This window comes from Pogona vitticeps, chromosome 3 (genome assembly GCF_051106095.1).
Source record: "Pogona vitticeps strain Pit_001003342236 chromosome 3, PviZW2.1, whole genome shotgun sequence".
NCBI classification, from domain to species: domain Eukaryota; kingdom Metazoa; phylum Chordata; class Lepidosauria; order Squamata; family Agamidae; genus Pogona; species Pogona vitticeps.
In genome coordinates, this window is record NC_135785.1 from 81,429,121 (window position 1) to 81,456,768 (window position 27,648).

Genomic DNA, 27,648 nt, shown 5'->3' on the forward strand with positions numbered 1-27,648 from the left:
TATAGGTTTCTGAATGCACTGATATTGTTTTATATTTCTAGATTTTCTATTTCATTATATTTCCATAATATAGGACAGGCTTGACTACTTTTTTAAAAAATACTTTTAACTACTTTTAAGTATGGTGGTACTTTTAAAGTACTCTTTCTTCAACAAGCAAATTGGTTCCCCACCCCACCCCCCATTCCTCCCTGCTGGCCAGCATCCTTCAAGAGTTTTAATCAAACACAAGGAAACAACCCACTTACCAGAAGGATGATAGCTTATGCAACAAGAGGCACTAAAGGGGACAATTTAGCTACGTGAAATCACTTTCATAGGCTCTGGAGGCAACCTAGCTGTACTGAGAAAAGGTGCTTACACAAAGAAATTAGTTGGCTTCCCATGGGGCAGACAGTGACTCTATTAAGAAAAGCACTTTGGGGGACTGTCTCATATACAATTATTGATTACCTTCCACCAAATGGCATGTAGAGGGGGAAAAAACCGGTATTCTTAGAACACCCTTGCTGGTCCTTTTCACATTTACTTTAAATTTGTGTGTGTATGTGTGCTGCCTTTTTCATTACTACCGTGTTTCAAAATCTTGTTCCTAAAAGAGTTTTCAAAAGACTGCAATCATATAAAAACCACTCCAGCTAAGGTATCATCTGAAGTACCCCAAATGCAAGTACAGTATTCACTGCAAACTGAACAGCAGCAGGCTTCACTCATAATATGGAGTCTTGTGCTCACATAGTGTTGTCTCAGTGGATGAAACACAGATGATTGGTTCCCAATTTGTCACCTGACATACAACTAAGTAGAATTCAAAGCTTGTTTTCAAGATCAGTGGTTCCCAAACTTGTGTCTCCAGATGTTTGACTACATAATGTATCTCAAGAATCTCTGACAACTACCATGCTATGTGAGGCTTCTAGGAGTTGAAGCCTCAAAAACTTTGGAGACTCAAGTCTCTGAATCATTGATGTAGATGAAAGCAAATAAGAAAAAACAGCATCCTTCAGCATTTCATCATTCCATGATAATAGTAAACAGCAGATAAAACCACCAATAATCTAAATTATTGTTCCTCAGCCTGACATCCTCTAGATATGGTGAGCTACAACTCCCATAATTTTTAACATACATGGTCATGTGGGATGTTAGTAGTTCTGAGGATACTGTTAGGAGAACTGATTATACTGTTACCAATGTGGCAGCTTACACCATGTTTATCCCAAAAAATTTACTCTGGACAACGCAAAGCAGAAACCTTCACAATTTCCTCAGCTTCTGTTCCCAAGCCAGTGTTCTGTTTCCTACTAAGTGGAGCAGATATTGAGGCTAGCAAGATGCTAGGGTAGATAGTTGGTTCTTCTGTTCTTATACAGGTTCTCTGTCCAAGGACATTTCATACTGCAGAATACCTTTAATCACAAGCAGAGATCTTTGTCAAGGCATCTCTATAACATCTGATTACTGACTGAGAACATTTTAGCATACATTTCCCCACCTGAGAGGGCAACTACACTGATAAAAAGTATAGGAATTGCTCTTGGATTGGCATGGTTAGATTCGTGGTACAGTATTTTCCATTAGCTACACGACATATAGGTCAATGCAAATCAGCCAGGGGTTTTCCCCCTAAATCCATAGCTTTTTTCCTCCACCATTTGGGCTTCTACTTTTTGCAAGCGAATGTATTGATCTGAATTCAGGCAGTATGATAATTTGTGCCAGTGCAGATAAGCAACAGAGGTGTGTGCAGAGGTGATGTTGAAACAAAGGGATACTCACAAGGATGTCAGTTCCCCTTGACCAAGCACCCCTTGTCTCCAAATTGTTGTTGGGGCTTGTTTGTGTGGGATTTTTTAAATACATTGTTTCTGTTTTAAGGCTTCATGTCAGCACTAAAATAAAGTTGCAGTAAAGCACTTAGGCTACCAATTAAAGAGAGACAAGAGACAGAAGAAGAAATTGCCAAACAGCACTTGTTTGTGTCTTTTTAAGGTAGCTTCCTCTGTAGCCATGCCTCTCCCCCTGCTAACTTCTGAGTATCTGAATGGCTACAGCAAAAGCTGCCTTAACACACTGCAAACAAATACTGGTTGGCAATTTCCTCCTCTCTCTCTTTCTCTCTCTTTGTGCTGACTCCCGTGTAGATGGCTAAAGCAAATTCACCCAGGGAAACCCGATTTCCATGCATGCATATCACAGTAGATCAACATATATTTTTCCAGCTTTCTACTCGCACCCTGGGTCTGGCAAACAAGGGAGGTTGTACTGTTGGCTGACTCAAGAGATGTGACAAGGCCTTATTTTCTTCCTTTTTGTGTTGTTATAGAAACCAGGTGTCCCTGACAGAGATCACCTGAATGTTGCTGAAGGTGAGTGGCTGTTTCTGTTATAATCTTATCATTGGCTTATTTCTGATGGGCTGAAGTGTTTTTCTATTGAGCATACAATGTTCTAGGATGTGTGGTTAGTTTCTCTGTCTATTATGAATAGTCAGAAGGGAAGAAACCATAATGCTGTTATAGAGCTTGTGTCCTGCACACAGTATGCCCCTGGTTCAATCGCCTGCATCTCCATTTGAATCTCTAGCTGTTTCTGTGAAAGTATATATTTTTATTTTAAAACAAGGAAGCAATTTTCTCTGAGGTCTGATTATTAGAGTTGCTAAGTTTATTGTCATCTTCCCATGATGTATCTAGAATGAACTAGCTAAATTTATTTAATTCGACGTGTTTGTGTGTGTGCTAGAAACAAAGAAGATTAAAGATTGGCTAAGCAATCTACTCGCAATCTGCTAGTGGCTCATGTCTGATGAACCACCTAATATCTCCTGTTTGCTGAATTCCTAGCAAAGAGGGCTGACCTAAATGGACTATCCTAAGGAAGAATGCAAACTCAGGACCCTAACAGTACAGATTTGTTGACTACTATTATGTGGCTTTTATGGCACACTTTATGGCACACTCAGACCATCTCTTTCCTGGAAATTCACATGTCTTCCTATGTTTCTTCTATCTTTTTTCTTGCCAACGAAAACTGATGAAGTTTAAAAAAAAAAGGAATAGCTGCCTTTTGTTGTGATCAGTGGGAACCCTCTATCCAGAAACTCCCTTAAAGACAGCTCCGATTTATATTATTGTTTCATAAAACACAGCATATACATGGAGGGACGGTGGTAGTTCTAGAAAACAAAGTGAGATCATGCAAGATGGAAGTTAGTTGAAATAAATATGTGAATCGGATTTAGTATACAGTGAATCTCTTGATGCCTTTTTCATCTAGGCTGCAGGAAATATGTGAAAGCAGTAATGGAACAGTTGCCGCAGGAATGGAAGGTCTTGCTTCAATGCAAGATGTTAGCTAAATGATATCTCAACACATAGTGTAACAAGCTATAGAAATAAGGAGTGGGATACTGTTAAATGAGCTTCACTACTCTTCTTCTGTACCATGCCTGACACTGTTAACTTTGTATTTCTGAGTATGAAATAGCATCTTTAGAGGAGATGATTGACAGTAGCTACAGATATCAACCACAGCCATAAGTGGAAATTCAGATCTCAAAAACGGTTTGCTCCTATACGAAGGCCTCACTCCCACAAAGTGATCATATACTCATATGTATCCTGTAATTAATCTGACTTCTCCGTCTATTTCCAAACACAGATAAACCTATACCAGCTGAGCGTCGCCGGTCTTCCACCCATGAGATTCCTCTTCCACCCATTCCAAAGTAAAAACTGCCATTTGCTTTTTTATTTTCTTTATTGCTACAAACTAAAATCTGGTGATTTCAAAGGCAAACACAGTAGTTCCCAAACTTGGATCCTAGGACCTAAGGCCCTGGTTGTTGGTCTGCAATGCTCAGAATCTCTGACGGGTTAGCCATGCTGGGTTGAGTTTCTTGCATATGAAAGCCAGCACTATTTGGGGACCCTGGATTGTGAACCACTGGTCTAAAGGAAAGAGAACTCAAAAGGATAGATGATGTTTATTGAGGACTTATATAGGCAGCAGTAAAAGCTCCATATTGCTACTCACCAATACTGAGGAGTAAAATTTGATGTTGTATACTAGAGATGGGGATATGAATATCCCCACGCAGCTGGACTTAACTGTCCACTCACGCGTGCAGTAGCCCCCTCACTCATCCTTCCAATCACTCCCAGAGCTCCACTCTCTTCCTGCTCAGCTAGCAACTCAGCAGCCATGCAGGGAGACTCATCCTCCCTCCCACTGCTTGGAGTAGCCAGTCGAGCAGGAAGAGAGTGTAGCTCCGGAGCGATTGGAAGGATGAGTGAGGCTGCCACCTCCGCCAGACACATGAGTGAATGGTCTGGCCTCAGGGGCCGCTCCTCGTTAAGTCCAGCTGTGCGGGGAAATCCGTATTCATATACAAATACCCCCATCTCTATTGTATACTTTAGTTCAATAATCAGACCAAATGGAGACCACAGCAAATAAGTCAGAGGGGGACAGAGACTCTCAGGGGCATCTATGAAGGAACTAGAAAAGGTCATCAAGGGTATCACTGGAGACCAAAATAGGAAAATAGACATACAATAAAAATCAAAATAGAAATGGTCCAGAACAGCTTCCTGAAGTTAAAGAATCTACAACAAAAAATTAAAATGTTCTTTGAGAATGTGTATCACAGCCTGGTATGTAATCTTGATTTTATGTTATGGCACTCAGTTGTGGCCTGTAATCTCCTAGGCTACCGTGAGAAAAACAGAAATATCTGAAATGTGGATTTATTGCAGGGTGCTGAGAACTTCTTGGCTGAAACCCTGTTGCACAACTCCAAGGTGCACAGCAGTGATGACATCAGCAGCAGCAAATCATCACTGATTAAAAGTTTCCTTTGGAGATTTGGGGGTACATGTCATGTGCATCCCAGAATCATCTTTAATGAGTAGCGATTTGTCTTTTAATCACTGTCAATCTTCTATTGATGATGACATTATCCCCACTGTGTATGCAAAACTATGCAACAGAATTTCAACCACTGTATAAAAAGTATGATCTGCAAAGAAATACAAAAGGGAATGAATAAAAATAAATAATAAAACATAAAACGTAGAAACCTGGAAAGCTTTAGTTGCAGAATGAAAAACAAAAAGTGCAGATTTTTACATTTGATCATTAAGATCAAATAAGTAAATGCAAAGAGAACTGAACTGGTTTTCATTTAACTTCCAATCCTTTGTTTCAGGCCACTGCCTCAAAAGCCACCAGTCTTGCCTCGTAAGTGTTTTCTTATTTGACTAAAGTTTAGAATTGGTTTCAGATCTGTACAAATTGGCCAGAGTAGAATCATCATGAGCAACTCTCTTGAGGATACAACATTCCATTCATCCTCCGTATTAAGAATAAAGATTATTTCATCATGTCTTTACCACGACATAAGTTTGGTTGCAAAAGCAATAGGCTAGAGAAGTAGGGCTGTGATTTTGCATTGTATCAATACTCTGCTCTAATTTTTACAAATCCAAATAACAGCCAACAAAATTATATCTTCTTCAGGATCACCAGGACCTGTGAACTGCACCTCTAGTATACCACGCCATAGTGTTCAATGTGGTTTCACCATAGCGGAACAGGTATAGCACTATTTTAGTTCTTTCTCTTTTTTTAGTAAAAGAGTCCGAACAAGAACTGATGGGTTGCTGGCCATTATAAAATGCTCAAAGTCAGCTAAATGCATAGGCTATACACAGAACAGTGGCAGTTTGTTGTAGCCAAAAAGCATATTTTTAACAAGAATAAAATATCTTTAATTTTTCTTTGCTTTAAGAGAAATAAATCTTGCTTTGTAGGCAACTTGTCCAGTTATCACCCAGCACTGAGTAAGGAACAGAAACCCCTCTGCAAAGCACATACAAAGTTGAATAAGAAATCCTACATGCATTACTTTTGGTGTTACTGAACAATTCCCAGATGACATAATATCCATATTTATTAATGTCATATGTATGTTCATCCCAGATATTTTCAGCCAAATCCATACAAATGCTGGCTCCCCATGTTTACATGTCTATGCCATTCACTGAAATTTTGTAAACACTTGTGTTCTTACCTTCTGAGTGCAGTGGAACTCACAGATCTTGCTGAGGCAACATAGGAAATGGGCTTTTTGATCTGTAAGAAAGAACTTGTTTTCACAGAATGCTGGTGTTCATGGGAAACCATGGTACATGGCTTCCAGTGATCGAAAAACAGCCGAAGAGGCTTTACATAAATCAAACGAGGTAAAAATATTTCTTTATTTTCCCCTGTAATGTTTGTTTAAAGGCAGAAGAAATGAACAGAATTTGAATTTTAGAAACAAGCTTAACATTATGAAGCAAATATCTAACACACACAAATGGTTCCCATTACATGTTATTTATACAATACAGTTTGAGAATAAGTAATCCCTTCTTTGAGATTGCGAAATGTTGTGTAGGCTTCAATAGTTCCAAGTATCTTAATAAAGCTCAATGTGACAGTGGCTAAATACAAGTACTGGTAAGTATTATTGAAGTGAAATTTTCATCATAGTGATCCTGAACAGTTAGATTGGTTTACAAAGCATACAATCTTGTGCATGGCAGGTACAAAGAATAGAAGGAAGGGCCTCCGAAGAAACGAGATATGATAGACAAGACTCAACTAAGGTTTCATTAGAGGGCACTCCTTTTTCCTTTAAAGGAAAAGGCGTTCTTTGACTGAAGTTGCCCATTATTACTTTAATAATCACAACATCTTCCGCAGAAACTTCATTCACTGTGAAAATTGAACTATGATCGATGAGCGGTCCCTGTCCCAGATCAGAAATCAGCTTCTTGGCAATAGAATCCAGAAGGCAAATGCTCTGAAATGGCAATTTGATTATTATTCCTAAACCTGGCATGAGTGCAGCTCCAGAAAGAAATAGATCTTGCAGCAGAGAAGTAATTTAGAATCAAAATCAAAATAAAAAAATGAGTGGCAAGGGCAAAGTGTCTTCAAAGTGGGAAGGTACTAACAAGGACTTACAAAAACAGGGGACTCTTCCAAGCCCAGTATTTATTAAGAGCTACATTACACAGTACTCAGAATTGTTTTACCTGTCGAAAGGATTGTGGTGAGGGGAACAAGATCAAGAAAAATAAATCTACATCATTCACCTGTCATAATTCCTTGTGTTTTTATACCATTTTAAAGGATGGATCGTTCCTTGTAAGGAAGAGTTCTGGACAAGACTCAAAGCAACCATATACACTAGTTGTGTTTTACAACAAGAGAGTATATAACATCCCAGTCCGATTTATTGAATCAACAAGACAGTATGCTCTAGGCAGAGAAAAAAGTGGAGAGGAGGTGAGTGATTTTTTTTCCCTTTGATACCTCAATACATGAATGAAAGTTTAGTTGCACTGCTTGAGGGCATGATGATTTGATACTGAGACAACACATTGAAATAATTGATTTAACCTTTACTTTTCTTATGCATGAAACTAAATAGAAAATTAGATGTTCCAACTCAAGTGAGACCTAATTAAAATGTGAATGCAGCTAACTTATCCATCTTAACAATCAAGCCCTTCTATACACCCTTCATTAAGGAACTCCCACTGGGAGCTCGTAAGTATAACTCTCCTTAAAGACAGTAAAATTTAGTCCACACCAAACTGCATTTATCCAAACATATGGGGGCTGGGCATTTGGAGAGGGAAGAATCCCAATTTAATTGACTATAAGCTAGAAACATCCAATTTCTGTTTGTAGAAACATGTCTCCTATGTACCTTCAACTTTGATTGTCCCCAAGATATAATAAAAACTTAAGTATAATGGTTGAGCTCTTTGATCAACTCTTCTCATACAGTATTATACTTTCCCAATTTTCAATTCTAAAAGATGCATTTCCACAAAGTATGGAAATGTGACATATACAGTCGTGCTCGACTTACAGACACCCTGACTTATGACCATTTTGAGTTACGGCCAGCTCCGGCTGCAAAATTTTCCTTCAACTTGCAGCCGGACCTTCGAGTTACAACCAAAAATGGCAGGGAAAAAGGCAGGGAATTCAAATTGCTAACCGTTGGTAGGCGAAGAAGTTGCTTTTTTGTAACTCTTTCGCCCCAACGGTTAGAGACAATGCGATCGGAGGCTTCAGACTGCCTGGTAAGGTAAGGTGCTGCTTTCTGCTTTTTAAAAACTGTTCTGGGTGGGTTTTGCAGTGTGGTTTTGGGCTGGGTGGTGGGATTATGCTTCTATGCTGTGATGGGTCTTGTGGGGTTTGTTTGTTTGTTGGGTTTTTTCCCATTTCCAATGGGTCTTGCGAGGTTTGCTTGCTTTCTGCTTTGCTTTTTTTGCATTTCCGATGGGTCTTGCATGGTTTGCTTGCTTTTTGCTTTGCTTTTTTTGCAGTTCTGATGGGTCTTGTGCGGTTTGCTTGCTTTCTGCTTTGCTTTTTTGCATTTCCAATGGGTCCTGCACAGTTTGCTTGCTTTTTGCTTTGCTTTTTTGAATTTCCGATGGGTCTTGCATGGTTTGCTTGCTTTTCGCTTTGCTTTTTTGCATTTCTGAAGGGTCTTGCACAGTTTGCTTTTCTCCCCCCGCCCTTGGCCAGAACGGATTAATCACATTCCCAATGGGTCTTGCAGTGTTTTTGGGGTTTTTTGTTTGTTTTTTGGTGATTTTTCCCCCCTTCGGGCAGAATGGATTAATTGCATTTCAATGCATTCCTATGGGAAATGGTGCTTCAGCTTACAACCATTTCGAGTTACGACCGGAGTTCCAGAATCAATTAAGTTTGTAAGTCGAGGTACCACTGTATCTATTTTTCTTTAGTATGTCAAAACCTTAATGCTGAAATTTTAGTTTCTGGTAGGTTCAGTCAAATGTTACTGTGCTTTGTTACTTCAGTGTAATCCACTGATTTTCTTTGGCTCTCATTAATAGTGAATTGACATTGTTTTGTTTTTATAATCTGAATGGCTTTACGCAGACATCTGTGACAGTAAGAGAAACCGCAGTTCAGAAACAGGATTTTTGTAAATTTTGCAATTACATTTTGGTAGCAAGTTGACACCACTGCTTTCTAATTTTGAGCTTCTTTCTTTGGAAATTGGCCAGGCAAGCAAACTGCATAAAAATATATGTTACATTACAAAAGTGGGTGTTTTTTTTTACTCCTTTCACCATCACCTCATAATCCTTCACTTACACATTTATTGGGCTCTATTACAGTAGTACCTAGCATCTGTATATTTCTCCATATGAGGGGGTGGGGAAAATTCCTGGACATGTACACAACTGTGCAGTCTACCGCAATCCGTATTTACCGAACAGGAAGCCTAGTGAAGTTCACTGGAACTTATTAACAAGATAATTTTGGAATCTAAGTTTTGTCCTTAAGATGCTACTTGAGAATGTGAAAATACTTTTTGCATTCAACTGTTTAACCTTCCACCTGCAGTCTGAAGTGATAACAGGTCACTTCTATACTAGACATTTTTGTCCAAAAACATAATGGGGCCAACTTTGCAAGAAGATGGTGCATTCCACTTGTTTAGCACACACAATCATGCCACTTTCAAATATAAAGTTGCTTGGAAATACTGATACATAAATGCACACTACACAACATTTACCTACATTGTTTTGGGCTAATATGATAGAAGGGAAAGATTTAAAATTTTAATTATGATTATCACCCAAATCAGCACAATTTGAGTTTGCAACAATAAGCCATCTTGAACTCTTCTTTTCTCAATCCAGCGCTTCGACAGTGTTGCAGAAATCATAGAAAATCATCAACGGACTTCTCTTGTTCTCATTGACAGTCAAAACAACACGAAAGACTCTACTAAACTAAGACATATTGTCAGAATTTCAGAACTGAAATGAGGATCCTTGTGGAAAATCCTCCCGCTCTACAATTCTAAGTTTTGAGAATGAACATTTGAGAATGAGCATGTAGACCTATAATTAGAAGAATTTGCTTCAAAAGCTTTACAAACAAGCAAAAATAAATACAATCTGCTCAATTTATATAGTTTGTAGAAAATGAAAGAGATTTGATAGTCACCAAGTCTTAGAAAAAAGTGCTGAAGCACTGAGTTGTGAAGTTTTAAGTTTCACCAGTTCCTGAATTTTTGCACACTTGGACATATACTTTTTATAAAGGATATTATAAACTATGTAAGAGTAGTTGTGTCCAATGGCATGTAATATACTGTACTCAGAAGAACAGTTATCTGTTGCAGTGTACCAATTACAGAAGACGTTCCTTGGTAAAATTCCAATTTTGTTATATTTTAAATGTCAAAGTGAGCCATTATGCAGGAAGATTGAAGGAGTTGACTCCTGGGACTGAAAGCATCAATTTATTGCATCTGTACTGGCTTTAGCTATATTTGTTGGAGCCCCTGTTACCTGTGTACGTATCAGAATATAAAAGGAAGTACTAAGCATAGTACTAATGTGCAATTGTGATCCGGAGTACTGTGTTGGGGCTGTTTCACATTTTAAGCACATTTTATCTACCTCTCAGTTTCTGTTAAAATGGAACTTATATTGTGTGCCTATGTATTTTAAATATAGTGAACAAAATATTATTTTGAATGTTTTGATTGTTGACATGCAAGATTAGATCTCAATGTCTTTGGACACCCACACAGAACATAACAAAGTACTGCTTTTTTTGTAACATATATACTTAAATGTTGCATCTTGGATCCAGGAAAGTACCCTTAGCAGCTTACAAAGCTTTTGATGTAAGTAGCAGTGGGATAGCTCCAAGCAGTGGTTCTTAACCTTGGGTTAATCAGGTGTTTTTGGACTGCAACTCCCAGAAGCCTTCACCACCAGCTATGCTGGCTGGGATTTCTGGGAGTTGCAGTTCAAAAACACCAGAGTAACCCAAGGTTAAGAACCACTGGCGCCAAGCATTCCTTGTCTTATTTAAAGAATTGAGATACAAAAGGGAAAGTATACATAGAAGTATCAATTATTTGACTTTAATTTTCTGAAGAGAAAGACAACTGTCTCATCTTTAATCTGTAGTTTTAACCCATAGATGTATTCACTGCTTCTCCATTCTCCAAAACATTTTTCCATATCCATTTGACTAGTCTCTGGTTCAAATAAAAGTTCTTCACTCAGTTATTTGCTTTATGATGACATGAAGTCTTGATTTCTTTTGGACAGAAAATGTAGAGCTTGGTTTTCAGTTGCTTTAAATACTGAAGATATTTCTTACACTCCAAATTATAATGCTAAATTTCGAGATGAAAATTCAAATTAATATTTAAGGACAGACTTGGAATCATGGGGAGGTTTTTTGTCAAATCACTAATGAGAAAGACTAGTTGCCTCAGGAATACACACACACATACAAACACCTGTTGAAAATTACATGCTTAGATAATGTATAAATACTAGGTAAAGGTAAAGGTTCCCCTTGACAATTTGTCTAGTCGTGTCCAACTCCGGGGGGGGGGGGTGCTCATCTCTGTTTCCAACCCAATCTTCCATAGGTCACATGGCCAGCACGACTAGACACAGAATGCTGTTACCTTCCCACCATGGTGGTACCTATTTATCTACTCACATTTTTGCATGCTTTCGAACCGCTAGGTTGGCAGGAGCTGGGACAAGTGGCAGCAGTTCACTCCATCACATGGATTCGATCTTACGACTGCAGGTCTTCTGACCTTGCAGCACAGAGGCTTCTGGGTTTTAACCCACAGCGCCACCACGTCCCACCATAAATGCTAATTTGTATTAAATTGTTTTCTGTCTTCTCATCTTGACTTGAAAAAAATGACAGCCCCTGCTCAAATTGAAATCATGTACACTACAAGATCTCAGGAAAATTATATCTTCTCTTGTTAAACGCTGCTGGGAAACTAGCATACACTTAATTTCAAAGTAATATGCTAAATTTACAGGATACTATAGTTAAAAGATCAATCCAAATCAAACAATGCACTTATATTGATTGAAACATCTATTTGCCTATGAGTCTGTACCTTCCAGCTACTGTACATAACTTGACAACAAATTCAATGGGCTGGATTCAAACTCACTGACAAGAAATCTGAAGATTTTCATGAATTATTTTTTCACGCTGCAGACTGTCCCTCCCAACTGTTCCAGAGGTTCAGAGGAGAGCTCTAGAAAAGTATAGAGATGCTACTGAGAGCCGAAAAGGGACTCAGTTAAAATGCATTCATGCCCTGATCCCTACCAGCTGACAGTATGCAGTGGATCTAAGGCCCTTCTGCAAAACAAGAGAGTACCTAGAGCAGTGTTTTTTTTTCAATGTTTTCTCTAGTGATACTGAAATTTTGTTTCTTCTTCCACTCAGTATAAGTACAGTGGTGCCTCACATTACGATGTTAATTCGTTCCAGCGAAATCGCTGTAGAACGAAAATGGCGTAATGCGAAATTAAAAAGCCCATAGAAACGCATTAAAACCCGATTAATGCGTTCCTAGGGGCTTGAAACTCACCGTCCAGCGAAGATCCTCCATAGCGCGGCCATTTGCACTGCCTGTGCGAGGAATCCGTCGCAGAAAAGAACGGGGAGCCATGTTTTTTACCCAGTAGCCATTTTGAAACTGCCGATCAGCTGGACGAAAATCATTGCTTTGCGAGAATCAGTTCCCGAAGCAGGGAACCGATCATCGCAAAGCGAAATTCTCCCATAGGAAACACCTTTTACGATCACTTTTGCGGTCGCAAAACCTTCAACGTAAAGCGAATTTGTCATAGAACTCGTAATGCGAGGCACCACTGTACATGAATTCTCCATCTGTTTCGATTTTAATGAAGATCAAGATGAGCAGCAAAGAAAATTTAGGCTCTGGTTCTTTTAAGAATGCAGAGGACAAGTTTTTCCAGTCTATTAATATTCCAGCACTGCAATATCCCTCCAATTTTGATAGGACTGGCACTGAAGTAAGCAGTAGTAGCTCAGCAACCTAAGTTTCAAAGTTAGTATTTTTGAGCAATGTTCTTACACATTCAAATTAACAAATCATATTAATCCAGTCTTTATTTTTATTCCTAAATCAGTAAAACACCAGCACCACTGATTTGCCGCTGCTCCAGTTCTAGGGAAAATATCTACAGTTCTTGGGTGGAAAAGCACGTTTTTCAGCATTTTTCTAGCTACAACACAATCCGAGCAGGGAATGCAATTTTACTGTATATACACATTTCTGAACTATGCAGATTCCATCATCTTCATCAAAATCTTTAGAAAATGCAACATAATATGAAGCTGGTCAACCTTATTAAGTGTGACAAAGGATTAAAATTTAATAGCAGTGTTACAAAAGAATTAGTGGCAAAAAAATTACAATCACCTTATGTACACCCATTCATGCAGCGTTAAGAGTGGTCATGTTGCGGTCAAGAACAGAAGCGGAGCCATATTATAAACACGCTGCCCCACTGCTCAATAACACAAACCACTGAACCTTTCTGGAAGGCATACTCATTGTAAAAAGCCTTACAATATTCTTTTTCCATTTGCACACAAGCTGCAACTCTCAAACTCAAGGTGAGTCCTGTGTCTTTATGAAATAGTTTCTTCTTATAAATACAAAATATAATTGTGAATATAAAAAGTGGAATGCTTATGCGTGGAAATATATGCATCATTCTAAACCTTTTGGGAGAGTTGTCTCCATTCAACAGAATATTTAATGTTATGTATCTGAAGAAGTCAGCACAAGTAATAAAGAACCAAATTTTTCTATCCATACAATAATTACATAAATTTTACAATAGAAAACTGTGCTTTACTCATGGTTCAAATTATTCAACACAGTTATAGAGCAACATATCTAAATAACAAATTTATTAACACCACACATGTGCTGGGGAATTCTTAAAGAGGTAATCCTGATTTGCATTTCTTGTTTAAAAGCACATCATTTTCCTGAGTTAATTGACTTTATAAGAACTGTTTGAATACCAGAGACATATTAAAAATCTGAGACTACTACAACAAATTACTATTTTTTTCCTGCCCACTTCACTAAAAGACTCATACCGATCACAAGATAAGCCTTATTTTTCTACAGAGGACCAGTGCGCAATTTAACATTGCCAAAACACTGTTGCCAATCATATTATTCACTTTATTTACAGGACAGAAATTAATGTGCTTGCCTCATACTTTTGCTAATACATCAGTTAATCTTACTTGGTGCCCATTCAGGCCTGTTTCCCGGGATAAAATTCAATCAGTAAAAGTCTTAAGGTGTCTCTGTCTATCCCCCTGAATTTGTAGAGGAAGAAATACCTGTACTATACGTATCTGAATGCTATACATGTCTGATTGCAATGTTTCTGCCTCTTAATTTTAAAGGGTTCAAATGACACTAGAAGGGCATTTTCTGTGTTGAAAGGTCAGGCAAAAACTGTAATCAGGTTGAAATATCTGCCCAATACATGATAACAAACAGGCAGAAATTTCAACCTGATTACAGGAGATTTAAAGATGTGATTCCTTCAGTCTGAGATGGAGGGGGTGGAGTTAAGAATTCTGACTAGCTTTAAGAGACTAATCATTTGTATAACAGATAGGGGATTGACAAAAGTAAAAGTCCAGGATGCTTGAACAAATCTCTTGACACCATTATAATAGGCAGTTTTATACTATCATTGTAGAGAAATTTAGTGTTTTTTTTGTTTTTTTTATCAGCAACAAGAGATACAGAGGTAACAATGGGACAAACCCTTTTTGTCTCAATGAAAAATGCCCATAAGCTTTATCAGTTTCATGAAACATGTGTTTTTGAATAGGAAATTTGTATTGAAGCACTCTTTTGAAAAGGAAATTATATTACCTAGCAAAAGTGGGAGAAAAAAACCAAATAAAACACAGGCTTCCCTTTACATACATCTGGTAGCAAAATTATTCAATCAAATATTAATACAAATTATAGCCATTTAACAGAGATGTCCAACATCCTCTTCATTATACTGTACAAAGCAGAAATACATTATGCTGTCAACTCATTTCCTTATCAGTCTTAAACATAATAACACATTTATTGATTTATATGAAAAATATTTCACTAAGAAAGTAGACAAACTGCACAGAAATAGTACAAGTGTCATGTGCATAGCAATATAGCTTAAAGCATTCACATATGGCTTTGTTTAAAAGAAACTTGTTAGAAAACCTGGCCCTATGTAGACCTATGGTTATACAGTTGACACAAAGTAAACTGCTTCACATATTTTAGGCACTTGCTAACAACAGTGTTCAATCCCTGGAAAAGAAAAGGTTGGTGGGTTTTGATTTGTTCTGTTTTGAAGAGCAAGGAAAAATACAGCAATAGCTGTGTGTAGCTGAAAAACCTTTTTAGTAGTGCATGCACAGAGCTGGAAAAAATACAATTCCTGTGCAAGATTTCATAGCAAATAACTGAAGTACAAAAATATGTACACACTTTGATTTTTAAATATATACAGAACAAAAAGGCCCTGAAATTCTTTATCTAAATACAAATATATGACATGATAGTAGTAACAAACTTCAATTTAAACTGCAGTTCATTCATACAGGTCCATTTTAGGTGCTACCATGAAACTTGTTCCATTAAAAAAACCCAGAAACATAATTTTACTGCTGTTATCCAAAATAACCTGCAATCAAATGAATTATTTTGTCTTCATGATTAATCATAATAAATTACCCTAATGAATTCCAGTCACGAGTGGCTTCCATCAGATGACGCTGGCCATGCCCTACCCAATTGTCCTGATTGTCAAATATTCTCCCACAAAACCAGCAGCTAAATTTAGTTTTCAGCGTATTGTCAGAAGTAGTTTTCACAATCTGATAATTATTTTTGCTAGTTTTCTTCAGTGTTAATTTTAACACAAACCTTTCTTTTACAGGACTTACAGGCTTCAGCATTTTACGTTTTCTTTTAGAGAGATCACTACTAATTATGTACAAACTGTTACTATAATATGCTGGCTCTAAAAGCGCATCAATAGTCCTCTTCGATAAAGAGACCTTCAGCACATGTCCTTTAAATTTTGCAATTGTCTTCATAACATTTACAACTTCCGGAACATCTGCATCAGGATGGTTTAGTACTACAACAGGCTGATTTCTTCGTGGGCATTTGACAAGTTGCTTGGAATTAAATGGAAGTAACTTTAGAATTCTTTTAGTGTCTTTTGACAATCTTGGCTTACATGGGGCAGGAAGCATAGATTCAAATTCATTCATATCTATTAGATTTTTCTGTTTACACTTTCGATGCAGTGGTTTCTTTCGAGGGGGCTCCTGAAGATCTTCCTTGGCTTTTCGTTTCAGACTCCTGTTCTTTTGTGATACTGCAGCATCAGAAACTTTAGCACCAGTTTGTTTTGAATGACGTTTAGCTTTTGAAATCTTATTTGTCATAGTTTCTACTGACATTTGGCTTCTCAAACTGCTGGCCTTGTTAGCAGTTACTGTTTGTGTTGAATCAAATTGGTTCTTTTGTGACCATACTTTTGCTTGCTTAGAGGAATGTACAGACTCTAGAGAAGTGCAAGTTTCCTTTGATTTATCACTTGCTGAACAGGCATTTGCTGGTATCAATCTACCTGGTAAGAGTAAGGCATTGCTAGAAGAAACTGCTGTCTTTTCCTGGTCTAGTACAGATCTGTTAAGGGAATGCATACTATTGAACTGTAAAGATAGTAGAGAATTATTAACTGGTTGACTGTTGTCAGCAGCAGGCAAAGTCTTAATTTTCAAAAAAAGCTTTTGCTGCATTGCTCCAGGTTTCTTTGGTTCAGTATTTTGACTATCAGAACTATTTTGAGAAACACTATGATTCTGTACTAGAGATTTGTTTGGCGACATACACTTAAGAAAAACTGCTTGTCTGCCACCAGGCAAAAGTGCATAAACAGGTTCTTGTCCAATCTCGGGTTGTTTTATTGACTCTGATGAGGCAACTTTACTGCTTTGATATCCTGCAAGTATTTTCACAGAAGAAATTCCACTTTCTGGATTTATACTGTTAATTTGTTCCTTTTGGATTTGGCCAGTGGATGAAGCACTTACTGCCCCACGGCATACATTAACACCAGAAGAATTTCTTATACTTCTACAACTGTCTATTTTCAACTCCATCTCTGATGAAGATACTGCCCCTTTACCATTCTCTTTAGACGCAAATTTCTCTAAAACCTGAGAATTATTTTCAGTGGCATTTGCAATTGTTCCAAGTGACCCACTACCAAATGTCAAAATCATTCCAGGTGCTTTGTTTATCAGTAAAGATGTTGTTGCACCTCGTGTTGCATGAGCATCTGATGAACTCATATTTGAAGGCGGAGTTCCTGAAATAACTTGCAAGCCTGGCTGGTGGGCAAGGCGCAAAGGTACAAAAAATCTTGGTGGAGATGGCTGAAGCAGCATCGGGTTTTTTTGTTCTGGAAGAGTTGGACGGATGACATTAGAATGATGGATCCCGTTGCGCATCTTGTCTTTTGCCAACTGCTGTGTTATGATGGAATCTGCCTGAGTCTTAAGCAATGTACCAATTCCCACTGTCCTGGAAGGTGAGCCTATTTCTTCTGTTTTAAAAGATGTGGTTGGTACTCGTCCTTCATTCCTGAAGCATGCACTTTCTTTTGTTGCACTGCAGTTCACATTGAGTTCTCTTTTGAGTTTAGCAGATGAATGGGTTAAATTGCACAGAACTGTTGAATTTCTGAAGTATGTAGCTGTTTTAGAATCTGTTTGATTATTTGGAAATGACTGGTTATAATTAGTTCTAATGTAGTTGTGTGACTGAGGAATAGCTTGTCCTTTTAACACATCTTGTAATGACTGGTTTACTTTAGGTGACAAATAGCTGGATGCTTGATTACCCTGGAGTGAGAAAACTGATGTTATTTTAGGCATAACTGGATTTATACAACTGGAAGGCTTTTCCTGTTTAGGTATTTCAGTTACACGTTCCAACACTTGATTTATCTTAGTATTCAAATACCTCCGGCCATCATGATTTTCTATACAATGCTGTCTATCGAGGACATAACTAGGTTGGTTGGTTGAGAATACTGGATCATTATTAGTATGTATGAAGCCGTAAGACATTCTTTTTTCTGAATTTAATCCTGCTGCTGATTGTGAAAAACAAGCTGTTTCACTGACAGACCTGCTTTGGAGAGGAATGGTTTTGCTGGATATAAGATTTTTAGATTTCTCCAAAATATCCATTTTGGAGTAATTATGGAAAGGCAACGGTACTTGATTAGAAATATCTGCTGATGAATAATAAAGATTATTGTGTTTACTGCTATTGTTCACTTCACCATTCAGGACTTTGAATTCTGGAGGGAAGTTTTTTTTCATAGGGTCATAATGAAGCATGTGTGTGTCAGCAGAAGATAAAACCTGAGGATGGTCTTGAGGTATACAGTTCCTCCATGAAACAATACGCCGAGTTCCAGCTTTTGCCACTAAATCACTAGAAAGTGAAGAATTGGGCTTCACAGGCAAATGACTTGAGCAGTTTCCTACCACTACAACAGGAGGTGCAGCACTTTGAGATGTATTCCAACTTAAAGAACTGAAATTTTCTTGCTTTATTTTTCCTGGGTGGTGATTAGAAAATGACACTGGAGATGACATTAATGAATATACTGAATTATTTTTGGACACCTGTTGGTTAATTTCATGAGGTCCGGCACCTGAAGGAAAATTAAAGTTCTCAGCTGTCTGCTGTAAGCAGTCCGTTGAACCATCTTTAACCACATCAACTTTATTTCCTGCAGGCAAATTCTGTTTATCTGTAGGTAGCAGTTTTATTACTATATGTTGCTTACCGTCTACCATTTTAAATCCCATAAATTTAGCACTGTAGTTTGCAGGAACAGATATTTTGTTGTTTTTAACCATCAATACTGTAGGGCCATGAACAGCTTTTTTCAGCAATCCCAAACCAGAACCCAATCCATCTTCTGTTCTATTGTACTCTGCTGGTTGAGAGGATTTCATTCCACGGTAGATTTGCTTTTCATTTAGAACAATCTTATCTTCATTTACCTGAAGCTCTTTTGCAGACTTTTCTAGCTCTTCTGAGTTAGGCTTAATATCCTCTGTGTCTCTGAGAACTTGTCTATCTTCTCCGATTCTACAACTGCTGCTGGTAATTTTTTTGCGTCTCCATAGTGCCTTCCTAGATGCCCCAGTTTTGTACCTTTTCAAGATAAGTTTTAGTCCTGTTGGAGTTTTTATCTTCTTTTCACTGTTGTCTGTGTCCAATTTATGTTTTGCATAGAGGTGGTCTCTGTGTAAGGTAATAATATGTTTTAAAAGATAGTTTTTCCGTGATGCCATGTAGTTGCAATACTGACAACTGAAAGGAAATGTGCCAATATGTGAAGCAACGTGTTTATGAAACTCTTCTTCGGAAAAACTGACATGATGACATTTATCACATTTATACTGCATTTCATTGTGTCTATGAATATGCTGAACAAATGTACCTACATCCTGGGTGGAAAACCTACATCTTTCACATTGAAAGTGACCATTCATACAATGCTTAGAGGTGAAATGTTTTGTCAGATCCAACAAAGTATATGTATGATCATCGTTACAAATTTCACATTTTACTAAAGTGCTGCGATGCGTTCGACGATGTTGGTTAAATGCCTGAAAGTCATTAGCTGAAAAATTACACATTTCACAAGGGTAAGATGGCAACTCTCCATGGTGTAACAGCTGAAAATGTTTCTGTAGGTCATTTGGGCTGTACCTAATGCTGTTTCGGCATTTTGTACAGCTAAAGTTCAATATTTTTGCTGATGTTTTCAGTCCCTCCTCATAATGCAGTCCTGGTTTGCTATGTGGAATATAAACCTCAGAGCAATGTAAACTGCTTCCATTCCCATCCTTTTGCATGGAAGATGCAAGTGCGGGTTTCTCTTTACACTGAAATAATTTCATGTATCTCTCTATTTCATGTTTAAATAGCACTTCATTCGGGATATGTACCCTCGGCAATTCTATTTTCACGGTTTTTAGTCCATGAGAGAGAATATCTGAGACTGCAAGTGGAGGTTTAGACTCTTCAACAACAACTGATGTAGGAACACACATTCTATCTGACACATTTTCTTGTACCAAGCTTGCCTCTTGAAAGCAAAATGATGGTTCTTGATCAGATGGCATTTTTCTTAAAGTAATATACTGTTGTGGTACTTTTTAAGAGATTTCTGTGCTGATATATTTCCAGAGTTCCAGGACTTCCGCAGCTTATTATATCTGAAATAAAACATTGATTTTTTTAAAAAACATGTGATAGAGGAGCAGTGCTCACATTTTAATACTGCCTATGGACAGCCTACATACCACTAAAAAGAAAAGATTTGGGCAAAGCATTACAATTTATGATAAAATCTTCCTCTCCCCCAATTTATGCCACACTTTCTCATTATGTTCAGTGTTCTTCAGGTTTAGCATATACAGTGGTGCCTCGCTAGACAGTTACCCTGCATGACAGTTTTTTCGCTAGACATTTATTTTTTGCGATCGCTATAGCGATTCGCAAAACAGTGATTCCTATGGGGGAGTTTCGCTGGACAATGTTTGGTCCCTGTTTCGCAAACCGATTTTCGCTAGACCATGATTTTGACAGCTTCCTCTGCACTCGCAAAACAGGTGTTTTCGGGACCCAAGCTTCGCAAGACAGCGATTTAAACAGCTGATCGGCAGTTCACAAAGTGGCTTTCCTATGGCCGATCTTCGCTAGACAACAACGATTCTTCCCCATTGGAACGCATTAAACAGGTTTCAATGAATTCCAATAGGGAAATGCTTTTTGCTAGACAATGATTTCGCTAAACAGCGATTTCAGTGGAACGGATTATCGTCATCTAGCGAGGCACCACTGTACAGTACAGCTGAAATCTGTCTAGCAAAACTCAGTGCTACATCCCTTCCTAGACAAAGTACTTTCCTCACCCTGCATATGACTGCTCATAACTGTTCTTAGATTAACTGTTGCCTCCTTAGATGACTATCAGTCCCAAAGTAATGTTATTGCTTCAGCCACTACTGAAGCTATTGTTCCAACTGAGTTCTGAAAGGTAATCACTATCTACCCATCTTTACCTACTCTTGTCTTCTGTCTGCACTCTGATTAGAAATTCCACCACCACCTAGTGGTGTTCCTACCTTGACATGTCTGACTGCTCACGACAAAGACTGCCACCATTATGTTATGTACCATCAACTCAGAGCCAACCTATAGCAACCCTAATAGGGCTTTCAAAGTGAGAGACTTAAGCAACACATTTTTATCAGTTCCACACTCCAGTGAGCTTCCAAGGCTGAGCGGAAATTTGAATCCAGGCCTCCTAAGTCCTAGTTCATCACTCTGTCCACTACACCACATTGTGTATCCTGCCACCCTTATACATAAACAAAACTCCAAAGTAAAGACCCTTTGAAATACACATCAGGAAATTCAATGACCAGAGATTATACTATAAGAGTATAAATGAAAGCAGTCTTAAGCATAACCTGTTCTTGCAGCCAACTTAACAAAGAACCGTAATTAGAAAGATGTGAAAAATTGTTTTACTATACAATGTAATGTGCAACTACAAAAACTCTTGCTAACCGTTCTTAACAGCAGAAATCTGGCTGGATAATACAGCAAGCACACATGGGGAGTAGGAGGTAAGAAGTTTGAAAAAATGAAGCTTAGTGGAAATAAACATTAAAATATTTCCTTATACAGTGAAGTCTTTTCCCCAGATAGAGGTAGTTCCTCTATCTCCAAAGAGATAAAAGACATTTATTATTTCCCAGGATACTATTACATTGTCTGTAGCACTATTCAGTGAAATAATGTGATAAATCAAAAACAGATGGGTAGTTTGAACAGGCAACACTGATGCCCTTCTTTTCCAACCAGCAGCAGAGCTACAACATGTGGGGGTTCAATTGGGGTATTAATAGTTCACACACACACACACAAAGGATACTATATATTAGTGCATTGCCAACACTATGCAACAGGATTTTGGCCAGCATATACTAGCAAAAAAATTGATTTCTCTTTAACTTCCTCCTTTGCCTAAAACACATGACAATATACACTGTTCCTTCCATTCTTCCACAGATTCATCTTCAGCCAGTGCTCTACTGCCAAATTATTCATCTCTCTCTACTCTAAGTATGTGATATTATTAAATCCTCATACTTGCTCCCTGCCTACTCTCAGATATTGAAAAAAAAAATTCTCATCCTCATCTTCAAAACCTTCCATGGCCTACTTTTTGCTCTATCATTTCTGTTCTTATATCTGACTACTTCCTTTCCTTTGATGTTGATTCATCCAGCTGCACCACACTCTGCCACTGGGACATCTTAGGCTCCTTGTAATGACTCTTCCTTTGCTAAAACTTATGTGTATACTGGGAGTTAATACCCAGAAGTGCTCATGGTCGCCTCCTTTAATTCTTCTTTAAAATTCAAGGCTTTTTTAAAAGGAGACTAAAACACTTCTTTAGCAACAATACACTATTTATCTAATATTTATACATAAGTAAATAACCACCTATTTTCCTCCTGCTTTTACTATGCCTCCATTTCCTCCACACTTTCTTTGTTGTTTCCTTGCCTATTTTTAGACTGTAAGCCTATATTGGCATGAATCTGCCAAATGTAATGGACTGTCAAAAGGCCCATAAAATGTACTAAACTGAAAAGAAAAATAGTCCTTTCCTACCTGCCAATATTAGTCATTTGTGGCCAAAAAGGTAGAAAATGCCAGTTCCATTGTGAGAAGCAAATTTTTATTCATAGCAATCTGGCAAGTGCATATTTTGGGGAGTCCTGAATGCTATACAAATCTATACTTTCAATTCAAGCATTTGAACATTTTTAAGTTTAATCAAGAATAAGCCAAAAAAACTTACTCATTAAAAAAAGACTACAATTCCATTCTTCAGTTCCTTCTCAATCATTCTTCCCTAAGAGATGAGAGGCATAAAAGCTAGGCTCAAGAGCTATTGTATTCAGTGTACAGAAAAACCTGAAACAAATGAAGAAAGTGTTAAACTCAACATAAACATTTATGAACAGGTTCTGCAGTTATGTTCTAACATTTAGGATTTAACCATGTCCGATTTTAACATAATAGCAAAGCCTGCTTCTAAAGACAGCCACCATATAATATGAAACAATTACATCTATAAAATCTTAAAATTTTAATTTGGGCATCAGGGAAGGTTGCAGATTTTTTTTTTCAGCTCTGTGCATGGCTGACAATGAAATCTTTAATACTGTCTCCTGTTACAAAATAGTGCTGGCACCTAGCAAATCTGTAATATTTTTCCAATCGTTTTTATACCAGATAGTGGCAATCAAAATAAGTATACTATGACAGGAATTCTAAACAACTCAGCTAAGTGGACAGGGCAGTTGTGGAGTTTTTAAAAATAATACATTTTATTCTCCTAAATCTAATTAATTTACAGTAGAACTCTACAGGTTTACTTAGAAGCAAGTCTTACTGTATTCAACAGAATAAGTATTTACAGGGTGCAGGCATACACATTTATAGAGCTGCCTGGCACTTTGGGACAAATTAGTGAATTGGACATGGATTACCTACAAGAAACATACAACTACTAATAACTCATATTATCATTTATTTCCATCTCAGCAAACTTATTGTCTACCTCTGGAAACCAAGGATCCAATTCTCCCTCCAAATAGTAAAATAGTTTTCAGAACTAAAGATGACAAAACTGAATTTGTTCACATGTAAGTCTGCACCCCTCGCACAGTTTGCATATTTATTAGTAACATTAACATTTTGTTTAAGCTAAGAGGTCATAATCCTACTGCAACATACCAGGCACTTAAGGGAAATTACACAAACAGTTTTCACACTTTTCTGGCTGACTGTTATATACCTCTGAGCAGAAGCAAGTGCATAAACAACTGCACAACTGGGGTATATCTAATCCTGTGATAGCTAGCAATTGTGCACACTAGTTACACAACTGTGGGTTTACGCCACCTAAAACAAATAGAATTCTGGCCATGGTCTTCCAAAGAGCAACTATTTGAACTTCTGGATAGGTGTCTCATGTACAACTAGAAATGTGGAAACAGTCACACAAGTAGTTTTGTTTTCCTCAAGTACTTGTTATGGATACCAAAAGAGGACCTGGCAAGACTGAGCCACTGTTTTTAAGGATCAAAAGCACAAAATCAATAGAGAAAAGCAACTCTCCAAACATCCTTAAACAGGATGACACCTAAAACCTGTTGACCAGAATGTAAATTAGTTTAATGTAGAAAAGAAAAGCCAAAGCATCAATTTTATTGTTACTGTCTTAGCCTGCATGCAATGTAGTCAATTAAGTACAGACACATATTCTTCTAAAGAATTGTATCAACTCCCAGTACAATGTAGCACAATTTTTCAAGTGTTAAGTGGGAGGGGTCTTTGGAGGTTTGAAACACACAATACTATGCAACTTTATCTTCACATTTCATATACAATGTGACCACAGGCTGTTTCAAATTCTAGTTTTAATTATCTTACTGCAGAGTTAATTCTGTACATTTTTACCAGATGGCAGTTAATCAAATGTGAGCAAGCTTTAACTGGCATATTTATAACATTCTGCACTTACCTGTAATATAGGTAACCATTAAATCTCTATTCTACAAATTATCCATATAGGATGCTTAGCATCTTAATTACTCATAACAATTTAATATGACATTTAATAAAGAAAAATAATTAGCATATTTCTTTTAAAACAATGTTACTTTCTAAAAGATTGTAGTACATATACCTCTTAAGTTCTGTAATAATGATTTTTAAGTCACAATTCAGGATGATGATAGGAATCATTACTTTGCTTCTAGCAAAACTGATTATCATTTTAAGACTTCTTGGTGGAAAGTTAAAACTGAGCAGAACAAAATGGCCACCGAGAGCAATGTTAGTTCCCTATCTCCTTTTCTTTGTGCAAAATATATCTCAGACCTTTCTGAGTAAATCTTCATGTGAATCCCGCAAGTGCAATGCTCATCATTCCCACTCTACAAAGTGGAGCTGCAAGTTCAAAAGCATGAGGTCCTGCCCCAAATCAAATCCATGGTCAAAGTGCATTGGCCTTTGTTTTTTAAATATCTATAAAGAATTGGGAGTCCGGATATTGAAGAAAATGAAGAGCTCATTAATTAGCCTGAACAAAGTGTTTTGAGTCAACTTTCCTAGGCGTATCAAAAACATGGTTGACCAAGTATGAAACACTGGCAGGTCCTCAGAGCTAAATGAGTGGTATCACTACTACTTTTGTCCTTGGCAACTCGAATGAGGTTGTGCTAGAAAACCTATTCACCTAAGACTCTCATTACATCTCTTGCCCTAGAAACAGGGATTTGCCTGTAATGAAATGGGGATAGCAGCAGGAAGTGCAGCTAAACAGGATGTATGGCCAACTACACTTAATAGAATGTGGAGGTACAGTATGGTATTCTGCCCCTTTATGAAATGGCAACAATTATATTATCAGCCAGGAAGCAAAGCTTGCTGGGATCCTGAAGGAAGAAGTTTTGTGGGAGCCATTGCTTGTCTTTCCTCCTCTTCCCTGTCCTTGCATGTCTTTGTACCCTATGAGTTTCTTCTGGCTCTCCAATCCACTTCTCCCCCCCCCCCCAGTGCTCCAATCACTAGGAATGAACAATGACCTGTGTTCTAATTTTACTGTTGCAACATAATCCATTAATAACAAGGAGATAACTACTTCAAATCCGACAGCCTTGAAACATTATTCTGCACTAGATATTCAAAAACAGCAATCCTATGTAGAATTACCTGGGAACACGCTTTGTGTAACCATGGGACTTAAAACCATCATAAAGTGATTGGAATTAGGATTGTGCCAGATGATTCCTTATCTTCTGAAATGTCCCTGATTTCTTGACTGAAGTCACACAAAAATAGAAAAAGAAAAGCAAACGGGGAGACAAAAGTTTATTTTACTTTATGCACAAGATGGAGTTACTAGGACAAACAAGAAGAGGATGTCTCATTCTAGTTCAGGAGAGTTAGAAAGAGTTGCAGGCCTAGTTGTGTTCAGGACTTAGGCCTCTTTTCATGGTCCCTAGAATTTACATTGCAAAAAGTGGCAGTGAATGCATGTGCAAATGTGTGCATTAGAGCCTATGCAATGCACAGTCAGCCATTTCACATACTAGGGAAGACATTCTAAATTGTTGTTCTTTTGACTACAAAGAAATTGTGTTTTCCAGGCATATGTACATCTACTTTTTTTTAATCAACATAACTTGTGCTGGGCTGCCTTTGAAAATGAATCCAAAACTTGGTAGAAAACAAAAAAAGCAACTCTTGTGGACTTTAAATCAGTAAACAAACACAACAGGTGGAGTAGAAGAGCACTTGGTGTTTGTCTACAAGCGCATGCAGAAGATGGATTGATGGAGGGCAAGTCCTATCCTGTGTAGAAAAAGTAAGGCTAACATGGTGTCCTGATGCTACCATGTGAAGAAAGAAGGCCTTTGCAACGAGGTGTTTTTGCCCCCCACTCCCGACCACATCACAATCCCGCAGAGGAGCCCACAGGCAGGTGAACGTACAGCGGAGCCTCCATCTGGGACCTTCTGTTGGGCTGGGTTCACACTTCTATCCCAACCAAGTCCGTGAGAGGGATTTCTTTTTTTTTTTTTAAATGGACCCACAACAGAAGTTCGTGTTGGCTTGTACGGTCTGTTGGTGTGGTTGGGGGGGGAGGGTTGGCTTTTCGGAGCGGGGGGAGTTCTAGGTACAAAAACCGTCATGAGGAGCTCCAGCGCTTTTAAATTCGCCCCACTGAAGAGAGACGCTCCGAAACGTTCCTTTCCCCCAGAACAGAAATGGGGGGCGCGGCGGGGGGGGCGAGCGAGGTGAACTTTGCCAAACGCAACGGCGGGACTATTTGATGCCCCAGCCCAACAAGAGGGCAGGTTCCTCCTACCCAACTGCGGGGATTCGCCCGTCCTGTTGGAAGAACTACTCCCCCCCACACTTTCTCCCCACCCCGGAGAACTCCGCCGGGGAACTGGCGGCCAGCGAGCCCCATCTCAGCCCCCCGCCGACCCAGCTAGGCGCCCGGCGGATCCCACCTCTCCCTCCCGCTGACCTCCCCAGCCGCTGGGCGCCGCGCTGGGCACCTAAATTACCTCGCCCGTCTCCATAGTCCGACGACTCACTATTGGCGGCCATTACACTTTCCATCCGGGGTCTGCGGGAGTTGACGAGCTCAGCAATGGAAGGCGGGGTGGGGTGACTGTGGCGGAGGGATACGCGCCGCGCATGAGGGCGGAAGGACGGAGGCCCAGGGAAGTTTAGGGGTACGATTGGAAACCCCTCGAACTGCCGCCCCCCCCGTTTTCCTTTTCCTCCTCCCCAGAGTATCGAGACGCTACGAAATGGCACTTCCCTTCCTTCCCCGCGCCATGAACGCTGCGTTGGCGGGTGAGGCGGCCGCAGCTGCTGCTGCTGTGCGGAGACTTTTCGGCTCTAGTAATGAAGACAGTAGCATTCATTGCCTTACCCACCACTGAGTCCCTCCTCTTCCTCCTCCCCTTGTGTGTATG

At 38.6% G+C, this 27,648-nt stretch overlaps 2 protein-coding genes across 13 annotated transcripts in view; one reads left to right on the forward strand and one right to left on the reverse strand.

Annotated features, from left to right (window-relative positions):
• Positions 1-11,134, forward strand: part of BLNK (B cell linker) — a 130,261-nt gene extending 119,127 nt beyond the window's left edge. For all 11 annotated transcript variants that reach the window (XM_020794990.3, XM_078391310.1, XM_020794984.3 and 8 more), the window contains 7 exons: positions 2,327-2,369; positions 3,664-3,730; positions 5,213-5,244; positions 5,524-5,600; positions 6,165-6,248; positions 7,186-7,341; positions 9,750-11,134. In XM_020794990.3, the coding sequence (XP_020650649.3) occupies positions 2,327-2,369; positions 3,664-3,730; positions 5,213-5,244; positions 5,524-5,600; positions 6,165-6,248; positions 7,186-7,341; positions 9,750-9,878 (588 nt within the window). In that variant the 3' untranslated portion in view covers positions 9,879-11,134. The remainder of the gene's footprint in view (positions 1-2,326; positions 2,370-3,663; positions 3,731-5,212; positions 5,245-5,523; positions 5,601-6,164; positions 6,249-7,185; positions 7,342-9,749) is intronic.
• A 1,880-nt stretch (positions 11,135-13,014) lies between these two features.
• On the reverse strand, positions 13,015-27,369 carry ZNF518A (zinc finger protein 518A). 2 transcript variants are annotated; one of them, XM_020794995.3, is made up of 4 exons: positions 27,232-27,369; positions 25,868-25,976; positions 22,944-23,059; positions 13,015-20,280 (listed from the first exon to the last, which is right to left on the reverse strand). In XM_020794995.3, the coding sequence occupies exon 4, from the start codon at positions 20,185-20,187 to the stop codon at positions 15,688-15,690; it is 4,500 nt and encodes a 1,499-aa protein (XP_020650654.3). In that variant the 5' UTR covers positions 20,188-20,280; positions 22,944-23,059; positions 25,868-25,976; positions 27,232-27,369; the 3' UTR covers positions 13,015-15,687. The 2 variants fall into 2 exon arrangements, with proteins under 2 accessions (XP_020650654.3, XP_020650656.3); XM_020794997.3 differs by lacking the exon at positions 25,868-25,976 and having other exon boundaries at positions 27,232-27,354.
• Positions 27,370-27,648: the final 279 nt, after the last annotated feature.

Bases quoted from the DNA above. Each gene is read 5' to 3' on its own strand.
- ZNF518A (XM_020794995.3), bottom strand. From the start codon at position 20,187: ATGCCATCTGATCAAGAACCATCATTTTGCTTTCAAGAGGCAAGCTTG.